Raw genomic sequence first — 23,192 nt, 5'->3', positions numbered from 1 at the left:
ATTTAAACATGAATTTACAAATGGAAACATAACATGCATAGGCAGATATACCAGAGAAAAACTCCGGACATACCTGCCTGTGCGGGGACTTGAACCCCAGACCTCTCGCTTGTCGGGCGAGCGCTCTAACCACTGAGCTACTCAGACTGTCCCTGATAAACAGGACTCAAGTCTGGTACTCATGGATATGAGCATATCCTGCAGTCAAGGGTAACGTCAAACACGAAAATGTCTCAAATAAAAATTATTTCAAAAGTGTATGAAAACATGTTCAAGCAACTGTCTAAATCCGTTGAGGTTCGGCGACAGTGAACCTCATTGTAAGTAGGCCTACTGTTTTTTGATTTTTTTTTGTATGAATAACGCACTATGTTATGATATACGCGTATAAACTAATAAAAAAAATTCACGTGTACTCGTGTACAATGTGTATACGTGGTGTACTGGTCACGTCTCGGCAGGCTCGCCTCAGAAGCACGCGGTTCAATCCCAGGCGTAGTCAACTTTTCACATTGAAATCCACTTAATTTTCATGTGAAAATGTATAGGCCTATTACACTGGGATATATTGTGTACTTGTTTTTTGTAACGGGGCTACTAATAGAGCTAAAAACGCACCTCGGTTCGGGGGAAAATATAGCGTCTTAAGTCCAGGCAGTGTTGCCGTCATATTGTCTGTTTTGCTTACAATATTGGCTGCTGCCGCATTAAAATGACGTCGGCCACCATCGTGTGCACTCTGGATCAAAACTGTTTACGCCATCGTTCTTTTCTTGTGCTAAAGATAGGTGCAAGTACACAAGACTAGTGAATTTAGTATAGTCACCAGAGGGGGTTCCCATGCACCGAGTGCTTTTTTTTTCTAACTTACATTTTTGTAATCCTGAAGGTGTCTAGTAAATGAATTTTGATGTTCCCAAAATTAAATATTGTCCCATGGGGTTCATTTGGCGGCCATCTTGGATTCCGACAAAATTCAATTAAATTGACATAACTTGTGAACTAGACATCATAGGAAGACAAATGACCCCATTTTTCGGGATAATGTGGACATGAGCAATCAATTAAAAGGGTTATTTTCATGATTTAAACATGTTGGACACATTAAAATGCAAAATATTATGTCCCATGGTGTTCATTTGGCGGCCATCTTGGATTCCGACAAAATTCAATTAAATTGGCATAACTTGTGAACTAGACATCATATGAAGACAAATGACCCCATTTTTCGGGATAATGTGGACATGAGCAATCAATTAAAAGGGTTATTTTCATGATTTAAACATGTTGGATACATTAAAATGCAAAATATTACTAAAAATAGTATCTTCAAGGCATACTCGTCTGTATCTAATAGGAGCTCTTTTTGGTACATTGAGAAGGATATTTTGATGTTATTGATTTATTTACTATTTTTTCTTCTAGGTGCATGACTTAACTTATTATTAGCTAGAACTGGTGTTAGTGAACTAAAAATCGTAGCATAGTTATAGTGAAGTGGTGGATAATCATGCCAAAACGCAAGGGTGATAAAGGTACCGAGTCAGACTGCAGAAACGTCCACCTGTAAATTGTATTTTACATGTGAGTGGTATTGAGCATCTAGATTATACGCCGCTCAGTAAAGTAAGGGGCTCCGCCACTGACAAGCTGGCTCAGCTACATGACATTTGCGACAAAAGACACATTAAACCTCATGATTCACCCTATCGAATGGATGATGTCTGTAATCACATTCCGGAGAGTCTTGGGGGCAAGATTGACTGATCGTCAATGTACAGGGGAAAGAAGAATTACGCATCGCACACTAGCACATTTAAACATGAATTTACAAATGGAAACATAACATGCATAGGCAGATATACCAGAGAAAAAACTCCGGACATACCTGCCTGTGCGGGGACTTGAACCCCAGACCTCTCGCTTGTCGGGCGAGCGCTCTAACCACTGAGCTACACAGACTGTCCCTGATAAACAGGACTCAAGTCTGGTACTCATGGATATGAGCAGTCAAGGGTAACGTCAAACACGAAAATGTCTCAAATAAAAATTATTTCAAAAGTGTATGAAAACATGTTCAAGCAACTGTCTAAATCCGTTGAGGTTCGGCGACAGTGAACCTCATTGTAAGTAGGCCTACTGTTTTTTGATTTTTTTTGTATGAATAACGCACTATGTTATGATATACGCGTATAAACTAATATAAAAAAATTCACGTGTACTCGTGTACAATGTGTATACGTGGTGTACTGGTCACGTCTCGGCAGGCTCGCCTCAGAAGCACGCGGTTCAATCCCAGGCGTAGTCAACTTTTCACATTGAAATCCACTTAATTTTCATGTGAAAATGTATAGGCCTATTACACTGGGATATATTGTGTACTTGTTTTTTTGTAACGGGGCTACTAATAGAGCTAAAAACGCACCTCGGTTCGGGGGAAAATATAGCGTCTTAAGTCCAGGCAGTGTTGCCGTCATATTGTCTGTTTTGCTTACAATATTGGCTGCTGCCGCATTAAAATGACGTCGGCCACCATCGTGTGCACTCTGGATCAAAACTGTTTACGCCATCGTTCTTTTCTTGTGCTAAAGATAGGTGCAAGTACACAAGACTAGTGAATGATGGCGCTCAACAGGCTTGACTCCTCATGTGTGGGATGGGACGTATATTCCCCAATACAAGTCGTGTAAAAATGACGCGCCACATTGATTGCACAATTTCCAAACTTACGGATAACTGCCATGCCAAAGAATCAGGTTTGAAAAAAATAAAAATCCACCAAATTCTTTTTAAAAGATTGCACAGTGGCTTTAACGGTAACCTGTGGTTTTGAACTGCGCGATAAAGGTAAAAGTCGTTTACACCCCCGGTTTACACCCTAGAAGCTAAAAAAGAAATATAAGAAGGCAGATTCAGACAAATAAAATCACCTTACCTTGTCAATTATTCTACCTGTTCAGTGCTCCCATTTACTCGGTGAACCCGCGTGAAGCGCGGGCATCCCTCTGCGTTATAAAAGTTAGATAAATGAACTCGACAAAGTGTTCGGATAAAAATTTTAGTACCGCATTTTCGAGGACTTGTGGCCGCCGCGTGGGACTAATTTATCATTCAGGTCCTCGGTGTGCACTAATGGTCCTCGCTGAGTTGGTGCGATATCATGTTTTTAAAGTCCTCGGAAAGCTTCGGAAGTAATAGTAAGGTATTACCCACGCAAATCTAACAATCACGGTGAATAGTAACTTATGAACCTGATGGATAAGGTTAGCAACTATTTTAAACTGTTGCGAATTGCTTCACAGCATCTTGCGAAAGGTGTGTGCGAGAGTGTGTCAATAGTGCGTAAGTGTTTCATATTGGTACGAATCACTAGAGAGTGATTTGACCACTCGCCTAGCAGTAGCACCATGCTAGCGAGTGATTGACCACTCGCCTTTAAAATCTAGACGGCAAGGCCTGGCACTATGCTAGTGAGTGATTGACCACTCGCCTTTAAAATCTAGACGGCAAGGCCTGGTATATGGACAATATAACTTAGTGTGCTCGTTCATTTAATGACATAAAATTTCAAAAATATATTGTAAGGAACACTTGAGGTTTTGACTTTAAAAACCTAAATTTTGGTCAAAAATGTGCTTGGATAGGTAGTTTTCAACAGATTTACCACATTCGCCTTGCTATAACATAATGAATTGTGTTATCTGTTGACCTTATATGCTTTAAGGGGGGAGTGTTAGCTTTCGTTTGATATATAAAAAATACTGATTGGATGAAGGGAACACTTGAGGTTTCGACAAAAAAAATCACAGATGACCAATTTCCAGCTAGAAGCCCCACAGCTCTAACGATGCTATGCACTCAACCGTGTAGTGTAATCAAAGACTGCGTGGAGACAATTCACTGCTTGCTTGAGAGCTCTTGGACGAAAATGTGTGCTCAGGTGTATCGAGGTGGAAAATGTGCGTAGAATCGAGAGAATCGTTTTAGAAACTTTTCCATGAGTCCGGACGGTATACATGTTATTCTTTACTTGCAATGGCCTTAGTCAAGTTACATATAGCAGTGCTAACAAATTGGCTCAAATTTGATTGCAAGGGTTGTTTCTAGAAAAGGGGTATAAATTTATTCTGTTGCAAAAGCCTAAAACATCCACAAAAGGCACGATATAAAAGAAATAATAAGATTAAGGCTTGAACATTGTACCAAACCTATTATTTTTCTATTCATCAATACTTTATCCGAACCAGTGGCGTAGCGTGTGTTTTCATATTAGGGGGGGCACCCGGTTTGATTTTGCAATCCAATCCCAAATTGAATCAAATTTTACAATTTAAAAACAGCTGTTTTTCTCAAAAAGTCAAAAAGTGGATGTAAGCATGGTAAGGGCTTTTGTGTAACAAACCTCTTCAATTATTTTATCAATATTATTATCAATTTATTATTGAAAAATAACTTGTATGTTTTGCACAAGTTCATTCTACAAATCATATACTTTGAAACCTTGCTTGATTTATTGTTGTTAATGAGTTATGTACGTTTTACAAAAGTGTTGTTGTTTCAGCCCCGGGGGGCACTTCAACATGAAATGGATATAGGTGTAGGGCTGGCACTTTCGCACTAAGGGGCATTCGGTGAGAGCAAAATGTAAACAATATGGGGTCATTGGGTGAGAGCATGATTTTGGCATTCGGTGAGAGCAAATGTAAAAAATATGGGTCCTTGGGTGAGAACATGACCTTTTCTTTAAATGGAATCTTTGGGTGAGAGCCGAAACAGCGTCACAGAAACCTCGAAAATCGAATTTCTAGTTCTAAATGGCCTCATTTTTTTTTTCAAAATAAGTAAGTGATCGGAAGGTTGCTGTTCAAATTGAAATTGTAAGGGTCTTTGGGTGACAGATCAAATGGAAAAATAATATGGGGTCTTCGGGTGACAGAGAATGTGTTTGTAAAACAATATGAGGTCTTTGGGTGACAGCGATGCTGAAAAAGGGGTCTTAACAGCCCTACATACGCGTCACCTCCAAAGTTGGAGTGCCCCCCCCCCGGTTTTCAGCCCTCTTTACAACATAACTCAAGAACTACAGGACCTACAAAAGTATGATATTTGAATTCTTCTACACACTTGCTATGAAATGATCAATGCAATTTTTGCTTAAGCCCACTACTATTCGCAAGATGCTGTGAACCACCAAATCGCAACAGTTTAAAATAGTTGCTAACCGGTAAAGCTCCTTAAGCCATCAGATTCACAAGGTACTATTCACAAGTTATTAGATTTGCGTGGGTTTTACCTTACTATTACTTCCGAGGACTTACACGTGATAACGCACCAACACATCGAGGACCTTTGTACACCGAGGACCTGAATGATCATTAGTCCGTGGACGGTGGGCCTGAGCGGCAAGGCCACATAAGTCCTCGAAATAGCGGTACTAAATTATTTTTACCCCAACACTTCGTTGAGTCCATCTATCCAACTGTTACAACGCCCCCATTTCACGCGGGTTTACCGAGTAAATTGGAGCACTGCACAGATATAATAATTGACAAGGTAAGGTAAATTTTATTTAGGCCTATCTAAATCTGCCTTCTTATATTTCCTTTTTAGCTTCTAGGGGTGTGCAGTGTAAACGACTGTTCTTTTGTCTTTTTGTCCAGGCGCAGTTCAAAACCACAGGTTAAAGCCACACTGTACAATTTGGTTGACTTTTTTTCAAACCTGATTTTTTTTTTGGCATTTAAGGCCCAACATGGCACACAGTGGCGGATCTAGAACAGTCAGAGGGTGAGGAGGGGGGGGGGGGGGCGCAATTTGAGAAAAAATTATAAAATGTTATAAAATGTAAAAATGGGCGCGAAGCGGCCATCGTGTTGCGCGACGCAGGGGGTGTCTGAAAAGTGAGAAACTTTTGCAAAATGGAGACCTAATTGAAGCCATTTGGTGGACTATTTTGTGTAAAATTTTAGTTTGAAAATGCCGAAAATTTGCGAAATGACAGGCCAATTGAAGCCCCCAAGGACACGAGAATTTGTCACTTTCTTTACTGATTTAACAATTGAGTCGGTAAGCTACTATCATGATCATGGTTGGTATACAATATACCAGGTCGGTATACCACTGTCATTTTACTTTTAAGCCAAATACTGCTTCAGAGATGCCAATGGGTTATGAAAAAAATCTGAAATTTGCGAACGGAGGGAGCGAAGGACTGAAGTCTCGCCCCCACGGCCGGGGGGGTCCAGGGGCCGCTTAAGGGCCCCCAGGGGTCCAGGGGCAAAGCCCCTCAGGAAGTTGAGGGGCGAAGCCCCCAAAGCCAGAGGGTTTCTACACATTTTACACTGCAGGAGACACCATTTCTGAGGGTAAAATGACATTGAAATGGATTAAAAAATAAGGTTATTTTGAGAAAACAAGCCTAGATTAACAGTATTGAAGACTATCTATTATACATGTAATATTCTTTAAGGCTTGTTTTCTCAAAATTATACCATAAAATATGCAAATTAGGTACCTAAGCACAGGCAATTTTAGCAGAATTAGCACCTTAAAAGGCCATTTTAAACATAAAACCAGTTTTAGACTTTTTGAAAAAATGCTTCCTTCATCCCAAAAAAAGTGGTTTTAAATGTTCAGTTTCCTATACTTTTGTACATGATAGACATTTTCCAAAGTATTTTTTGGCCTAATAACATGGCCTACATGGCTGAAATGGATATATATAATGCGTAATATAAAAACGATGATTCATCAAATTTTTGACCCCCACCCCTATTTTTTTGTTAAATTTTCAAAAAATATTTTTGGCCAAAAAAGCAAGTTATATGCCCTAAATTACTTTTTATTTAATGTTGAAACCATAGAAATATTGCTGCTTAAAAATGCCAATTTCTGTTTACAAAGTTGGATAAAGTTGTACATTTTAATTACTTTTACTTCTACTGAACAGCTAGCAATGTATACTAATTCAATGTGTTCCTGACTGTTCAACAGAAGCAAAAGTAATCAAAATGTACAACTTTATCCAACTTTGTAAAATGAAATTGGCAATTTTTTTTGTTTGAAGTAGCAGTATTTCTATGGTTTCCAACCTTGAATAACAAGTAATTTAGGGCCTATAACTTGCTTTTTTGGACAAAAATATTTTTTGAAAATTAAAAAAAAAAAAAAAAAATTTTTTATTTTTTTTTAGAAAAATCTGATTTTTTTGGAAAAATACAAAAATCGGAATTCTGATTTAAATCGGAAGATTGGCATCTCTGCTGCTTACTCTTCACCTTCGTCATCATCTGCGTCTTCGTCATCGTTTTCACCTTCTTTTGCTCCTTCTTCGTGTTTTTGTTCGTTTACACTTTCTTCTGTGCCTTCCTCCTCATTCTTCTTCGTAGTCTTTCCCTCTTCCTTCAGTGGCATAGGCCTAACTAGCAATGGAGGGCACGAGTCCCCGGCCCCGACTAGCAAAACACGTTCCTCGACCCCCTACTTCCCACCAAATGAGTTTGTATATCGAGATTTCGACCACCATTTGTTCCCGCCCCTCCGTGCAAGATTCACTCGGGTTACAGCTCCCGGCCATCACCTTGATTACATAAAGGGATACAATCAAAACTCGAACGGCGGTTGATCGCCGGCTCCGTCCTGTTTCTATTGTTCTAAACAATGGAAACAGGACGGAACCGGGCGCAACCGCCGGTCGACTTTTGATTTCATCCCTATGTGTAGTTAACGCGACTTTCCCCTTTTTTTTTATCCATCTCCCCAGCAAACACAAACACGTTTTTTGGTTTTTGGCAAAACGTGTTTTTATATATGTTGTGCATAAAAATTTGAACATTATAACGTTACTATGACCTCTATATAACCCGAAATTTAAACGTTTTGCGTTTGCCGGGTCACATTCTTGGGACTGACCGGTCCAATTGATAGTCCATGGTAGGGTAGACCTATATTTGATTGTCCAAAATTTGTTTCTGGCTTTAAAATGGGTCTATTTGATAATCAAACATTGTAAAGGGGCACTGGTGGAGGGGGGGGGAGCTTAGAAAATGTTGGTACAAGAATGTGCCACGCAGACTTTCGGATGCTGACGTTCGCTACTTTTTGCTGTTTTTGTAACCGTTCAACATACAAATTTTTCACCAAAAAGTACGCACATTTGCCCCAATTGGGCGCTTTTAAGGGCACTGAAAACCCACCCATCGATAACCCCACCCATCAATATAATAAAATCGCTGAAAGGTTCCCCAAACCTGTGGCACATCCCCGTATACCGTCAACCAGGGAGACCCCACCCCCACTCAGGGGTGCCTTTTATCACCCTGTCCAAACACATTTATCATGGACTTTGAAATAACGAGCCCACTCGATGTTCAGCATTTTGCTTTGTCCAGATTTTGTGCTACTGTTATAAAGAGGGCTTTAAAATGGTTCCACTCGCAAGATTGAATCCTGGGCTTATAATTGAAGTCCACTGTTTATCCAGATTGTGTGCCTGACTTGCAGCGTGGGTGTGCTAGATTGTATCATGGGCTTATAAAGGACCTAATAGATTGTATCTTGGGCCATAGTGGGGTCCACATGACTTATATATATACTGTCTAGATTTTATCCTGGGCCTATCATGGGGTCCACTAAATTTATATCTAGATATTATCAACTGATTATAGACACAAATAATATTATTACTTGTAGAAAATAAAGGTTGCTTATAGAAATGATGCACATAAACACATAATATTCTGTCTTGATGCAGTTTTACTTTTTTATTTTTTTTCCATTTTAATGTGTATGACATATTAAGTAAGTAACAATAATAAAGTGTTGACATTGTCAGACACTTTTATTCTGTCTTGTCCTCAAAACAATTGATGAATCAAACTGGTGCTTGAGTATTGTATCACTTATGATACCAATTTCACCAATTCCATCAATGTATGCTTTGAAAACAAGACTTATAACATCATTGAATAAATCAGTTTAAGCTTGTTTCTGCTGCACTGATACAGAGTGATCGGTAACAATTAATTACATGTTTTACCCAATTAATAACACTGATTGATTACTTCTTTTTTGAACAATTACTGAAATGTGAATCAAGCTTGAGTACTTGACTGGTACTTGTTTGGTTACTTGACTGATTACGCTAAAAATCACTATCAAGTCTCAAAGCTGGTCTTTGGTTTGGGATGTATTCACTCTTGTAAAATCACAAAAATTAACCCCTTTTTTGTTAATTCTTTCAAAATGGCAAGAAAATTCCTTGACAAACTAAATGTTAGCCTGGCTCCAATCCGTGTTGTTTTATAAATATAAATCCAGTATCAACATGGAGCCTGTCTTGTATACCTTTATTACAAATTTGTATTAAACTTATTTATTGTTCAAACTAATTATGTTGAATGATAATTAATCTGAGTAAATTAGAAGCCATTTGACGGCCAGTTATTAATAGGTCAAAGCTTGATATTACAGAATAAAGATCAAAATAAAAAACTGAGATTATGATTATCATTATTTCTCTCAATCAATGTTATAAACATAATAATATCATTATGATAGAATGACCTAGAATGAACTTACATAAAAATATGCAATAACTTGAGTAAGGCAAATATCTTCATAAACATTTTTAAACACTGGTCATGTGATCAGTGAAAACATTTTCCATAATTTCTTTAAAAAATGGTTTTACAATATTTGTACAAAACAAGGACATTTAATTATAATAACAGTTCTGTTCAAAATACAATTTCTCCCTAGCATCAAATTTGAAGAAACTTTGTTTTTCCAAGTTCAATTTAGGTTCGTTGTCTACTAACTCTAATCAGTACTGCTTGGGTACGAAACCCTAAAATCTATCACAAAAGCAATCAGATTTTTCCATTAACTTGCATTCTTTGAAGGAAGGTGGAATATAATTCTTCAGCTTTACGGCCAACATGTTTCTTCCAAATACAATCTCCATATTTCTTCCTTGATGGTGATAAAATAGAAACCAAAATATTCAAAATCAATATAAAATTTCAATATTGTGCTAATTCAAAATGATGAACACACACAATATGCACACCACTCAAAGATTGCAAGTTACGAAAAAATGTCGTCAGATAACTTACAGTCATTTGCAGAATCCATGACCAAAGATGCAATACATCCTGGTCAATAAGGATTACAATAACACTAACATTGGGCTTGATAGTAATGAGCCTGGCAACATTAATTCTACCCCCTTTTCAGAGTTTTCAAGGTTTCACTCAAGCATGTCTAGAGTCAATCTAAGACAAGTCATTTCTGACCTACCATCCAGAGTTAAATAAACTCCATTACTTATTTCAAGTTTAAATTCAATATAAAAAGGAAAATATTATCAATGCATATCACACTGATATTAAAAATTGAGCATTACCTCCAAATCAAGCTTGGTACATTATTTTCCGACAAAAATCTAAAAACCAAACCGCCGTCTCAGTTATGTATCAATAATATCACACTGAATCCATTTTCAAAATCAATGATTCTGTTCTTCCAAATTAAGACAATATTCAATTTTTTTAAAATAAAACAAGATTGCAACAATTCTTCTTTGTAAAAAAAAATCATGACAATTTTCAATTTTGGAATCAAAATTCTAGCTGATTTCTACTCCTAACCTACATTGTACCTCTAATCAATGATTGTCAAAACAAGTCGCAAGCAAACTGAATTTGTTGATAACTTGAACTCAAAATGCTTTTTAAAAAGCTGCGCATGATATAGTAAATCCGCTATATAATCTACAGCAGTCAGATAAATAAGGGTAGTTTACGATGAAATAGGAAGGAAAATTATCATTTAATTAGCCATAACATTTTATCGGTTAAATCAAAACCATATTTCAATTTCATAAGGACTATATGGAAAGAATCAAAGGTAGTACTACTACTCCCAACTTCTTCTTTGACACTCTCATAATGCGAGGCATAGTTCAAAGAACATAATTCATGTATGCTATATCTATGGGTATTGGGTATGATATTACACCCTTCATTTGTACTTAAATACAATGAACCAAGCTCTTTGAACCATTCCTTTGATTATACAAGTGAAGAAAAAAAGAGTTGGGTTAAATATAATTGTTAAGTTAATCTTTTGCAAAATATTTAAATAATTAGTATTGTACTTGTTCATATTTCAAATAGTTTAATTAAATAATGTAAAGATTTAATATTTCATATCAAAAAATCATAACAAAAAAGCTGTTCAAATTTGGTCTCACAATGTGAAAAAAGAGAAGAAAAAAAAGTTCATTCCTTGTCAAATGTAACAATAATATAATATACTATACTCTGAATAAATACTGAACATAAACATTTCAATATATTTACCAAAATTGTAGAACTGAACCTGATTGGACATCCAAATATTGAGGGAAAGATAAAAATGTTACTTTGTCAAAGAAAACAAAAAACTCTTTTTGAAAATCTTTAACCAAAAGTATCATAAGTCCTACATATCCTTTGATATCGGAGTATAATAACTTCATACCCCAAGTACAAAACCTCTATCCTAAAGTACACTCATAACATAAAGGTGATGTACTTTGCCTGGATAATGAGAATAAGTAGGACTTTGACTCTTAACATAAAAACTAATTAAATAATTGGCACAACTACAGAGGCATAGTAGAAAGAAGAAAAACATTACAAGTACCGACCATTAATAATAATCAAAATGCCAATAGTCTTGCCAAGTCTGTCCAAGATAGTTATGCACTTTTTTCTTCGGTAATTTATAGCTGAGCAAAAGCAGCAGACTATGTATGGCATGTGGAATGAGTCTAATGTCGCTAATATTGATTGCTAGTTATTGATAAAAGAAAATAATCAGACACTTTATGTTTTAATTTGTTTTTAAAGTTTGAGAATCACTCGTAACTTTGTAACCAGATGTTAAATTTTAATTGAATTTGGACCATATTTTAGCATTTTAAAGTGTGAATGAATAATGAACACAAATTTAAAAAAATGTAAATTGTAATTTGTCGTCATCAGACTCATTCCTATTATCATGTCACATTATGCTGATCTGTGTAAACTTGCTAAGCTGAAGCCACACAGGATAATGGATGGTTTGAATCGCAATCATGTAATAACTTACAATATTTAAGTCAATCAATGTGTTGATAAATTCCAACGCAAAGATGTCATGTAAAAAAAAGTGAAAAATGTAAGTCACATTAATTCCAAAAACTGAGGATGAAAAGAATATCCATCTACCAAACCAAATTGAAAGAGAAAAGTTTCACCATCTTGCATACAGATGTGAAGAAGAAAATCAATGAGTTTATTTGTCAAATTGATTTTTGAGAATAGTCCCAAATCATGGAACTCCAGTGATGCTGTGACTTAAATTTTTCACCCACAATTGTTCAGTTTGAACACACAGGATCAGTCAGTACAACTTCAAGGGCATTTAAGCAACTCAACATAGAATACAAGAAAAAATGCAAATTTTTTGTTCATAAGCTTTTTCATTGAAATGTTGCCATGGTGATGACAACATGGCATAGTACAATCAATCAATAAAAGCCATGTTTAAGATTGGGACCAGCCCATAAGAGTATGTGTGTGTAAGATGTAAAGAAAATAGATAATATAATGTACAATCTTTTGATCTTATATTCATCATAAAACACACTTTTAAAACTTTGGTTTAATACCTTACAGGCTGTTTCTTATAGCTTCATGGTCTTTGGAGACAAACTTGTAATGTCTTCTATTAGAGAGAAAGAGTGAGCGAGCAATTTTCATGTTTATCATACAAGCTGCACACGTCTAGGCAGTCTTGCATCTACACAAACCAAAAAAAAAAGGATTTACTCACCTAAAAGGCAATCATCAGAATAAATTACTGAATACACATTGAAACTGCTGATGTTATTGCCTGCAAGTGAGTAAACACTTTTTTTAGCTAGACTACAATGCAGTAAAAAATCCATGCGCAGAAGCATGCTTTTTTAACAAATTTATATCAGAAACAGCCATGAAAAGTGGCAGATACTTATGCTTTGGTAAAACACACAATACCTGTAATCTACTGAGATCATGCTGATTGGTCAATCAAGAGATTATCAAATCTAAGATTTGAACTACTTGTCTTCCTTGAAGTTGTTTGTTATGTTATGTCTTGCGTAAAATGTGAACAGATTTATTTTGTATAGAATAAGCAAGTATATATTTCAGCCAATTTTGTAGAAAAATAACTCTTGTTTTGCAAAAAAAAACCCTTGTGCTTGGCAATCAACAATGAATGAAGATTAAAAAAAAGAACAATGTGTTACAAAAATTAAAAAGCATCATCAGTTCTCTTTCCAAGTGTCCAATAAAAAAATACTTACATCATTTGTGTCTGAAAATGTTCATCTGTGTTTTCATGCTGATTCTTTACACATGTATGTTACAGTTATTTGAATGAAATGTACATGAAAATAATTTGTGAATGTACAAGTGTACAAGACTAAAAATGAACTATGGCTGTCAGATTGAGACATTTCCTTGGCAGCCATCTTTATTTTTAGTTCTCAATGTGTGGAGTTGTATAACATATTAGGAATGTGCTCTGTAAAAATTATGATGATGTTGTGTAATGTTTTGTATGTACATATACGTTATCAACATCGTCATATCAATACAAAATAATAATATGAATTGTTTGGACTCAGTCTCTTCTACAGTCACTGGGCACTTTGCTGTGACCGATGTTTGTCACAATAGGCACCTGCATGGATTGCCTGTAGTAGCATCCATAAAAGACACAGTAAGGTGTTGGAGAGTTTTCAGCCTCTGCACACGACGAGCTCTTCTGTCATTCAAATCTGACTGTCCAATTCATCAATTTGAATTTGCAAAAGTCTTACTCTCAACTCGATGCCCCGAAACACGGAGCACACTGCCTCAGAACTGAAACAATGTTTTCGCATTCGTCAATGTGTTACAACTGCTGCATCTGCGAAAACGAACCTCTGGTTTTCGAGGTCTGTAAAATTCATCAGCGACAATGAATGCATCGGTAAGTTAAGTTCAACTCCAAACACCACAGGAACTCTACAATGACAAGATTCAAAGTTCAGAATTCAAAGTTTGTGAGTTTGAAGGTTCGCTCAACAAGTCTCATACCCGACTCTCCTTCATTGTTGACATGGATATTGCACTTCTGAAGAGTTGGAGCCACTGTTTTTTGTCGTGCTCATCACTTGTGAAGAATGTATAGCTCTGTTCTTGCTGGGGATCTGTTGATTTGACCCTGAATGCGTGTTTTACTGTAAGAGAGAACAAAGACAGAAAGAAGAGCACATGGTTAATTATCATAGAAACTCTAAACATCACATAAATATAACTAAGTGTATGCCTTATCACTGCAACCCAATGATGTAAAAATAGGCATGTTTGTACTTAAGCACACATTCACCAAGTAAAGTAAAAAGAACAAATATTCAAATAAATATATGGTACAGGTCAGCGAACATTGTCCAAGCTAACAAACCGACAGTCAATGACCCGGAACACTGACCGTATTGTAATACTCCGCAAGAGTAATAAAATCCCAATACACTCTGACAGCGAAATGCCAATTGCTAATCTATAACCACATCCATGAAAAGAGGAGCGGGTCATGAGACGTTCATCATATTAAACATAAACTCTGATTAATTTGTTAACATGATAATGGTAAGTCATTGCCCGATCCCCAAAGTCTTATCGGTGGATACATCAATGATATCAAATCTTATTATACAAATGAAATTATTAACATTCAAAGAATTTTATGCTTGCCAGTATTTATATGAATGACTCTTTGATTTTGTAATGATTTAAATATTCTGGATAAAACAATTTTTATTGCACCAATGTAAATGTCAATTTACTACTAAATAAATGTGAAGTGCAGCAAAACATTAATAATATTATTAGATATTTATCTGAACTTCTCACAGGCTACTTTATAGCAATCAACAAAGTACTTGAAACATAGCATCAGAATTACTGGTAGAATGGAAATTAATCTTGAATTCACTGAAGTGTTTGAAGAAAACTGAACAAGAAGATCCTTCACTAAGAACTATTCTAGAATTAAAAGCTTTACTCACAAGGACGGTAAATATTTATAATACTCTCTCTTTTGGTGTGTGTTCCATCAAATTGATGGATATACAGAGTCTTATCGAAATATTTAAACTACTGAACACACCATGCTTTAGACAAATGAATATGATAACAAAATGCTATGAACTCTATTGCAGGTTTAGAAATGAGAGATTACAAAAAAGTGCAAAACTTTATCGGTCATTGCTATTTACTGCTCCTGCTTTAAGTTCACCACCAAGAAGTCGCAGCATTTTCTATGTACAGGTCAACAACTTTCCGTGATTGTTTATGCAACATTTATTAATAGCGGCCGCAACACGAAGTGCTGACATCATGGCAAGGTATGTAACTATTTGTAAAAGATGACTGGGTATCATAAAAAGGTAGCTTATGACGTCAAAAAAAACCTCACAATTTACTGAAGTCAGGGTTTCAAACTAGGTAGTAATTTATTTAAGATTTGCAATAAATTCAGTTCATTAAGTAAAATTTTTACACAAATAAGTCAATGTCTTTACGAAAGATGAATAAATTTTGTGTTACTTGAAATTGCTGATGAAAATATTCAGAGTACAAACATGCCCATGCTCATGGCAAGTATCATAAATTACCAAATGGGACTTCTCACATACCCCTCCGTTGATTTTAGAACGATGCAGTTTATCATACTTGGTGTAATCAAATCATGATGGCGTGTAAACCTTAGTTATTTAATCAATATGCCACCGTAAGAGAATGCGACAGTTTCTAGTTATAGCGTACACCCGATCCCTAGACTGACAGCATTGTATGTGGCAAGCACCCTCCCTGGGGACTACTTAACAGATTGAATGATCAAAATCATCAAATACTTTGTGCAAATATATTTACAAGAAAATGGGGTCTATAACCGCGCTGTCATGCAGCCCATTTTGCGATAGTTGAAACTGTTACTTAAATGCAATAATCAATTTAGGTATTGGCATTCTGAGAGGATATCTATCATTAATATACGCAAAACAAACAACCCCCAATACAGTCATTAAAACCCTATATACTACGGTAATCAAATTATCTCAATACCGAGGAGCGAGCAATTTATAATGTGCAATTGCCAAGCCTTTACACATTGTGAATAGAACAATACTTTGAGTGGGAGTATTATGCATCTCATTTTCATCTATCTATCTATCCTCTCTTGACCATTCTCTTTTTTGTTCAAACAAAAAGTTGCACATCTACACAAAATCACATCCCACACACAACATCACATACCCACACCACCTACATAAAACACCCCCACCCATCAAAGCCCACCTACTCTTCCATTCCCACCCACACACTCTCTTTCTCTTTTACACTCAAAAGTTTTAAAATCTGTGGGCGGAAACTTGTATACTGTCTAAAAGAGTCAGCGCACACTCGGACTTGAAAGGTGCGTGGGCATGGGCCAGCAACATCTACCTGGATGCAAGATATCAGCGGAACTTTTCCCGGGCCAGCTATGGAGGCTGAGATAATAATTAGGACATCAGAGTTAAAAGGGACATATCTTATCCAGGCATGCATTTTAAAACAAGCCGTATAAATGCTACTTGATAACATTTTACTTACACCCCCACAAATGTATAGTATAGTGTAATCGCTTTAAAATCAGCAGACCTGGAAAAACCTACAAACCATTATATTCATGTGTTCCTTGACACAGGGGATAGCAAATGTTGGTTTTTTTCTTCTTCTTTCCAAATAAGCTTAGAGAGTTGACAGGTAGTTGATGTTTTGTTAACCAAAATGCCAGGAAGTGTCACAAACAAAAAACTACACCAGGACCTTCGGTTTACTAGTATGATGTTCTAAAATCTTACCTGTTTGTCCATATGTGAAAGCACCTCGAATGATCCACCCAACTTGACCTCGCCATCTGGAATATCCATCACCTCCATGTTCTCCACCACGATGGGTTGCCGGTAGAGTTGGTAACATTTGCGGTTGTTTCTCGTCGCTGTTCTCGTGACCACTAAGATGTCTTCAAAAAGAAATACATGTAGTTTCTGTACAAATCAAACAGAAAAGACAAAAACATATTGTGTAAGAGTTGAGTTTGGATTTCATGTTGTATCTTGAGCTGACATCCTATAAATAAATCCATTAAATCTTAACAAAGTAATACCCATCTAGGTTTAAAACCCACATCACCACTTTAATTATAAATGGTGCCACCTACTGATATAATCCCCAAATCTTGTGTCAGGCTATCAGCATCCCAGTGTATAAAACCACTTGTAGTTCATCTGGGAACCACAAGAAACAACTTGAGAATCAGCTTTCTTATTATCTAAAAAACCCACCAAAGCTCAATTTTAATCAAATCGGCTTCCTAAATGATAACCTGTATATTTGTTTTCTTTTACAGATGATCTGACTTAAATGTCACGCTGAAACGTATACTATATTTTCTCTATTTGTAGACAGAAAGTTGACGAAACACACATACTTTAACTGGATCTCTAAAGATGCACTCCCGTGAAATATATAACATAAAATAAAACAAACGACGACGGAAACAGTTGTATAGCAAATTTTTCGGTACTGGGCGACCTTCTTCAGGCTTTATTACATATGAAATGACACAAGAAAACAATCTAAAAACAAGCAAGAAAATTAATGCGTAACGCGTAAAAAAACAAGCATAAAAAAGATCGCGACTTAAAAAAAGCGCAGTGTGAATAAAGATCTATAACACGCCGCTGTGAAAATGAGGGGGGACCTATTCAATAAGATTAAGGCCTTCGGGTTGAAGGGAATGAAGTTTGTTGATCCAGAATTTCTCGCGCTGCTGACGTCTATATTTGGATTGGCGACCAAGTGATTCAATGACCGTGACTTTGACATCATCGATGCTATGATCAGGAAGGGAAAAGTGCACGGCAACTGGCTTGTTCTGCGTGTTTGGCGTGGTGCTTGATGGCAATACATCTGTGGTTACGCATTCTTTCTCTTATATTATTACCAGTTTCACCCACATACTGAATGTTGCATTTGGCGCATTCAATGAGATAAACAACATTATTGGTACTGCAAGTGACTTCTTGTCTTACGGTGTAGCATTTGCTCCGATTTTTGTTACTGATGATCCACAAAAGACGGAAACAGAGGGTACATAGGCCAATCCTGCTTGGTAAATTGGTTAGGAAGGTCCAACTGAACATGGACAAGCAAAATCTGTTGAGACTGTCTGTCTCAAATATCTAGCTTACAATCTCAATCACATATTCTGAGAAATTTCCCAGGGTTGTTATGATTTTGTGTTTTTGTTTTAAGCAATAATAACTTGTTAATTTTATTTTTGCGCTATACGATATCACTTGTATGTAATATAATTAGTCTCTGTTAGGATGATTACTTCAGCACATTTGTAAAAAAGTCCTTCATAAATTTGTAAAAACACAAATTTAAGTGATTTATATATTTTGTTGTATTCAAGTACCGCTCATTAAGCAATATTTTCACTATTCAAGAGTTGAGGGGAGTCATCAAATCAAATTGACACAAGAAATTTAAAAAGCAGATTGCAAATTTGATTTTTTTTTTCATTCAGGGAGCACAGTGCCTTATGTACCAATATTGAATGTCAACAACAAAATGCCTTGTTTTGTAAACCACAAAAAACAACCACAAAAACAAGCCCACTGCATCAAAATTAATCAATTATTAAAACATCTTGAATAAATTGGGGCAAATTTGTTCAAACCATTACATTTTGTTTGTTTGTTTAAAGAATTTCAAAATGCCAACATAGAAAACATTTAATGTGATGATTATGAAATATCATTGTAACCTTAACAACAAATTGCTAGGGGTACTTATGAAAGGTTGACTACATGAAACCCCTACTGGATGTTAAATGTCAAGGAAAAAAGAGAAAGAGGAAATAAAAAAGTAAGATCCTGTTATAAATCCTGTTGCACAAAAACAAGACAAACTAGGGATTATAAGATCTTGTCTCCCGCTACAATTCAGCCACAGACCATTTACCATTTTAAAACCACAGTGACATTTAACTACTAGTAAACAGATTCAGTTTGAACATGCAGAAACACACTTTTGCATAATAAATTTGTATTAATATTCATAATTATGGGCAAAAACATGGGAAAGATACCTTACAGAGGCTACATAACTATACGGACTTGCCAAATAAACTTGTTGTTTGTGATAAATAAATATCAACCCTAAAATAACTTTTCAAGTGTGCGTGGACATCAATCATATTTTGTGCGTGAGGGGGGTTTGACAATACTTACTGTTCCTTTGTTATTTCTGAGGATTCCCCCGCATAACATGGCTGTCTGCGTGCCGATAAGAGGGTGTCTTTGTCTCTCATCAAGGTATTCAAATAAGTTGATGTAGTGCCTGCACTTCATTTCGCCTGTCTTTCTGTCAACCTCACTGATATTATCCTCTGCAATCTTGATCTAAAGGGTACACAAGGAAAAAACAATGCAATAAAAATTATTCAAATTTGAATTATAAATACATCTAGTAAGCCTAATTTTGGATTAATACAGTTGAGGTAATATTTTGTGTCAAATTTTAATAATTCATCACTTCCTTTGCAATTTAGATCAATAGCAACTCAAATATGAATAATTAAAGTCTGCATGAAATTTAAACAACAAAACCCAATTATGTAAAAACCAGACACAATGTTTTGAAAATGATTCAAATGTGAATTATACATTCAGTACGCCTAATCTTGATTCCATATAGATGATGTAATATCTTGTTCAATTTCAATAATTTATACTTCCTTTGCAATTTAGATCAAAATAAAAAGCAGAAGTACTTACTCAAATATGAATGATTTACATGAAAGTTTACATGAAATTTTAACAACAAAGACTGATTATGTAAGTGAGATTCAACACACCAAACTTTAATCCACGTCTGACAGATTTTTAATCCCTATGTAATACTTAGCATCCCGGCTTAGCATCAGTGCTGTTTAATTGTCTTACAAGTAAATCTGATCTCATTTAATTAATACTTAAGGAAAAATATGAATATCATAAATGCATAACCAGGCTTCTAACCACAATGGTATGAAAAGTTTAATATTGCACTTACTGCTTCCATCAAATAGGTTCTGTCATCATGATCACTTGGTGTTAGTCTTAAGATGTTCTTCAGAAGTAGTGGGTACTTGACAAGTCGACTCCTTGGCACGTCCAGAAAGCTCCAGAGATCGAGTTTTCTGCTAAACGGTGATTCTTGACACCTCTCTAAGAAGTCAGCAACTTTCTTGTCTTGTCTCTTCTCATCCAGTAGGACTTTGGCGGCTAGCTGATTACAGCAGTATGCTCCGTAGGTGGATTTAACAGTTGGGAGCTGCAAGAAATAAATACAAATATGGTACAAAACATAAGTTATGTCTTTCTAGCAAAATGGTATAACCAGTGACTTAAAACATTATTTGTGCAAAATTGCCATATGAATATGGTCTTAAATTGGTTATTCTCACAGCTAGCAATTGAAGGTTAAAAGTCACCTGCAAAAGAGTGTTTAATTGGGCAAGCTAAATTAAGACTAATAAAATGTTACAGTAACAACACTTGTGTTCTACAACATGGAGTGGTCACTAAATTACTAGGCCTGTAAGTTCATGGTGAGTATCACATAATGCCCACACATACAAATTTAATTGTTATTTTAGGAGCCAATTTCCTTTCTAGCACCACATGGTCAACCTTTAATCCACCAACTGCTCTCAGTACACCCACTTTGATACTTGAGAAAAATAATAAACACTATTGACATACATCTGGGGAATGGACAAAGTTCTCTTGGGATAAAACCAAACTTCCTACCAATGTTGGTCTAGACATGGCCTATATCTGTGCATTAATTGTCTAATTGGTCAATGACATTTATTAACACTGTTCTAAACCACTGTTGTTACAACATCATTCACCATAGTTATGTGTGAGTAAAGGTGATTTGCAATTTTTATAAGGACAACAAACCCGGACAACAAACTAGACCTACATGTTCTTTTGAATAGAAAAAAGCCAAAACAGTATGATACATAGAAAGTTTGTTTTATTTCAGAACATCACACTTTCACAGTCTATTTCTGGGCATCAAGATGATTTACTATGTTCGGGTCTGGAGAAAGTCCCTTTGTAATTTTTCATCATCATTAAAAAGGAAACATTTACAGTTTCTGCTAAACAAATTTAGCACTGACCCAAGTTTGCCCTTTGGAAGCAACATTTAGCCAGTCATGGCTTAATTTGGACAAGGTTGAGTCCATGAGGGTAAATTATACAATAATCTAGATGGCTTAGCCAAGGAGATGGTAATAAAGACAATAAATTTCAGTCTGCATGTACATGATTGGAGCAATGACATTGACCAAACATTGCAACAGAACTCTTCATATACCATCATAAAAGTTTGCTTCACTTCATGAAAGTAAACAAAGGGGCAAACACAAAACACTAGGAACTGGAAAATGACTTAATCATTCATTCACTTAGCATGTTAGCAGGTGCAATCACAGTGGTGCAATATATGTACATTGAAGCAAAGAATAGAAGCATAAGACAAAAAACCTCATTCTCCTCATCAAAATTACACTTGATTACTAGATGGGGGCAAACTGACCACTAATAATTCCATAATCTCTTAGCAGTGAACACCCACTAAATTAAAGGCTTATAGTGATGACAAACACGCTACTGGGTATATCCGGTAGTCTGCATGACCAAAAAAGGCCACCTAATTCTATTGGAGACTTGATGAATTTTCCTTAAGCTGCATCACAAAATTTCCAACATTAAAGTGCCATTATAGAAGAACTGGTGGGACATTTTCAGCACTTGGGATAATTAACATTCTGATTAGGAGCCAAGATTGCTGTGTTATCAAAAGAAACAGTACACGCTTTCTGTTTCAATTGAGCTTTTGGTCTTAACCTAGACCTTGTTGCTGCTTCAATACAACTTAAGTAAACCCAGAAACCCAATCCTATTCATTCATGCACGATATTACAACTAGAACAGTCAAGTAAAACTATACAGTAAAGTGGGCGCCACCCCAAGGATGAAGAGTGAATTGACCTTTTACAAAGTGTGTTTTTGCTCTCAACGTTTGCTTTACAACAAAATCGCATTTGTAGTAAACATGTGCGCTATTGCAACGTTTGCTTTTAAACAATCACAGACTTTGTCTGTTTGGAAATCTCTGTTGGTTTCCTCCATCCTCTTTCAATGGTCAACATCCACATCCCCTTAGCATCAGCAATAGCAAAATTGATTTCTAACAATAATGAAATTGACTTTTTTTGTTTAAATATTTGTTTGTACTCCTCCCAAATTTAAACTGTCAACACAAATGAGGTTTTATCCATCATTTTTCATATTTCCTTTCAAAATCCATTAAGTTTCATACCATTTTCAATATTTACTCTTAGAAATGATGCCTTGTTTCTTAGTTTTTTCCAGACTCTTCTTAATGTAAAAGAAGAAGGGGAAGTTTCATGTTTTTATGCCTCATGAGATCCTTTACCAAACAGGATGCATAAAACATGTTTCTAAGTACAATCAATCATGAATGTTACACGAAGCATCATGCTGATATGACATTCAAAACATGATGAACAACATGACATGTTACATCCTATTTCACCATTATCATGTTTATAGCCTTTGGATGTGCAAAATGATACAAATAAAGGAACACTCCTGAGATTTGCCATCGCCTGCATTATAATAATTTCTAGTTCATATCACGATGACTGCTTACATATAGTAGGAGTAAGTAAGTAAGTAGACTAGGGTTTGAAGTGTGGTGTCTGACCAATAGATTGGTTCTACCTACAATAGATACTCAAATTACCATCAATTTTTAAAATGTTGTTACAAAATATCAAATTTAAATAAGGAGAGGGAAGCAGCGCTTCAAACAGGACTTGAAAATACAACCAACCTGCATGACTACTTCCCCCACACTTTGGAAAAAAAAAGCCCTGTAAAATTTACAATAGATATAGAGCGAAGACGTATTATTACACTTGGGAACTCGGGTAGA

At 35.9% G+C, this 23,192-nt stretch overlaps 1 protein-coding gene across 1 annotated transcript in view; it reads right to left on the bottom strand.

Annotated features, from left to right (window-relative positions):
- Positions 1–8,736: 8,736 nt before the first annotated feature.
- LOC140149068 (rho guanine nucleotide exchange factor 3-like) overlaps positions 8,737–23,192 on the bottom strand; it is a 29,527-nt gene continuing 15,071 nt past the window's right edge. Inside the window, 5 exon segments of the mRNA XM_072171223.1 lie at positions 8,737–14,296; positions 16,967–16,993; positions 16,996–17,152; positions 19,406–19,576; positions 20,229–20,489. Of these exon segments, the coding sequence (XP_072027324.1) occupies positions 14,148–14,296; positions 16,967–16,993; positions 16,996–17,152; positions 19,406–19,576; positions 20,229–20,489 (765 nt within the window). The 3' untranslated portion in view covers positions 8,737–14,147.

This window comes from Amphiura filiformis, chromosome 3 (genome assembly GCF_039555335.1).
Source record: "Amphiura filiformis chromosome 3, Afil_fr2py, whole genome shotgun sequence".
In the NCBI taxonomy this organism is placed as follows: domain Eukaryota; kingdom Metazoa; phylum Echinodermata; class Ophiuroidea; order Amphilepidida; family Amphiuridae; genus Amphiura; species Amphiura filiformis.
This window is presented reverse-complemented; position numbering and strand designations above follow the sequence as displayed.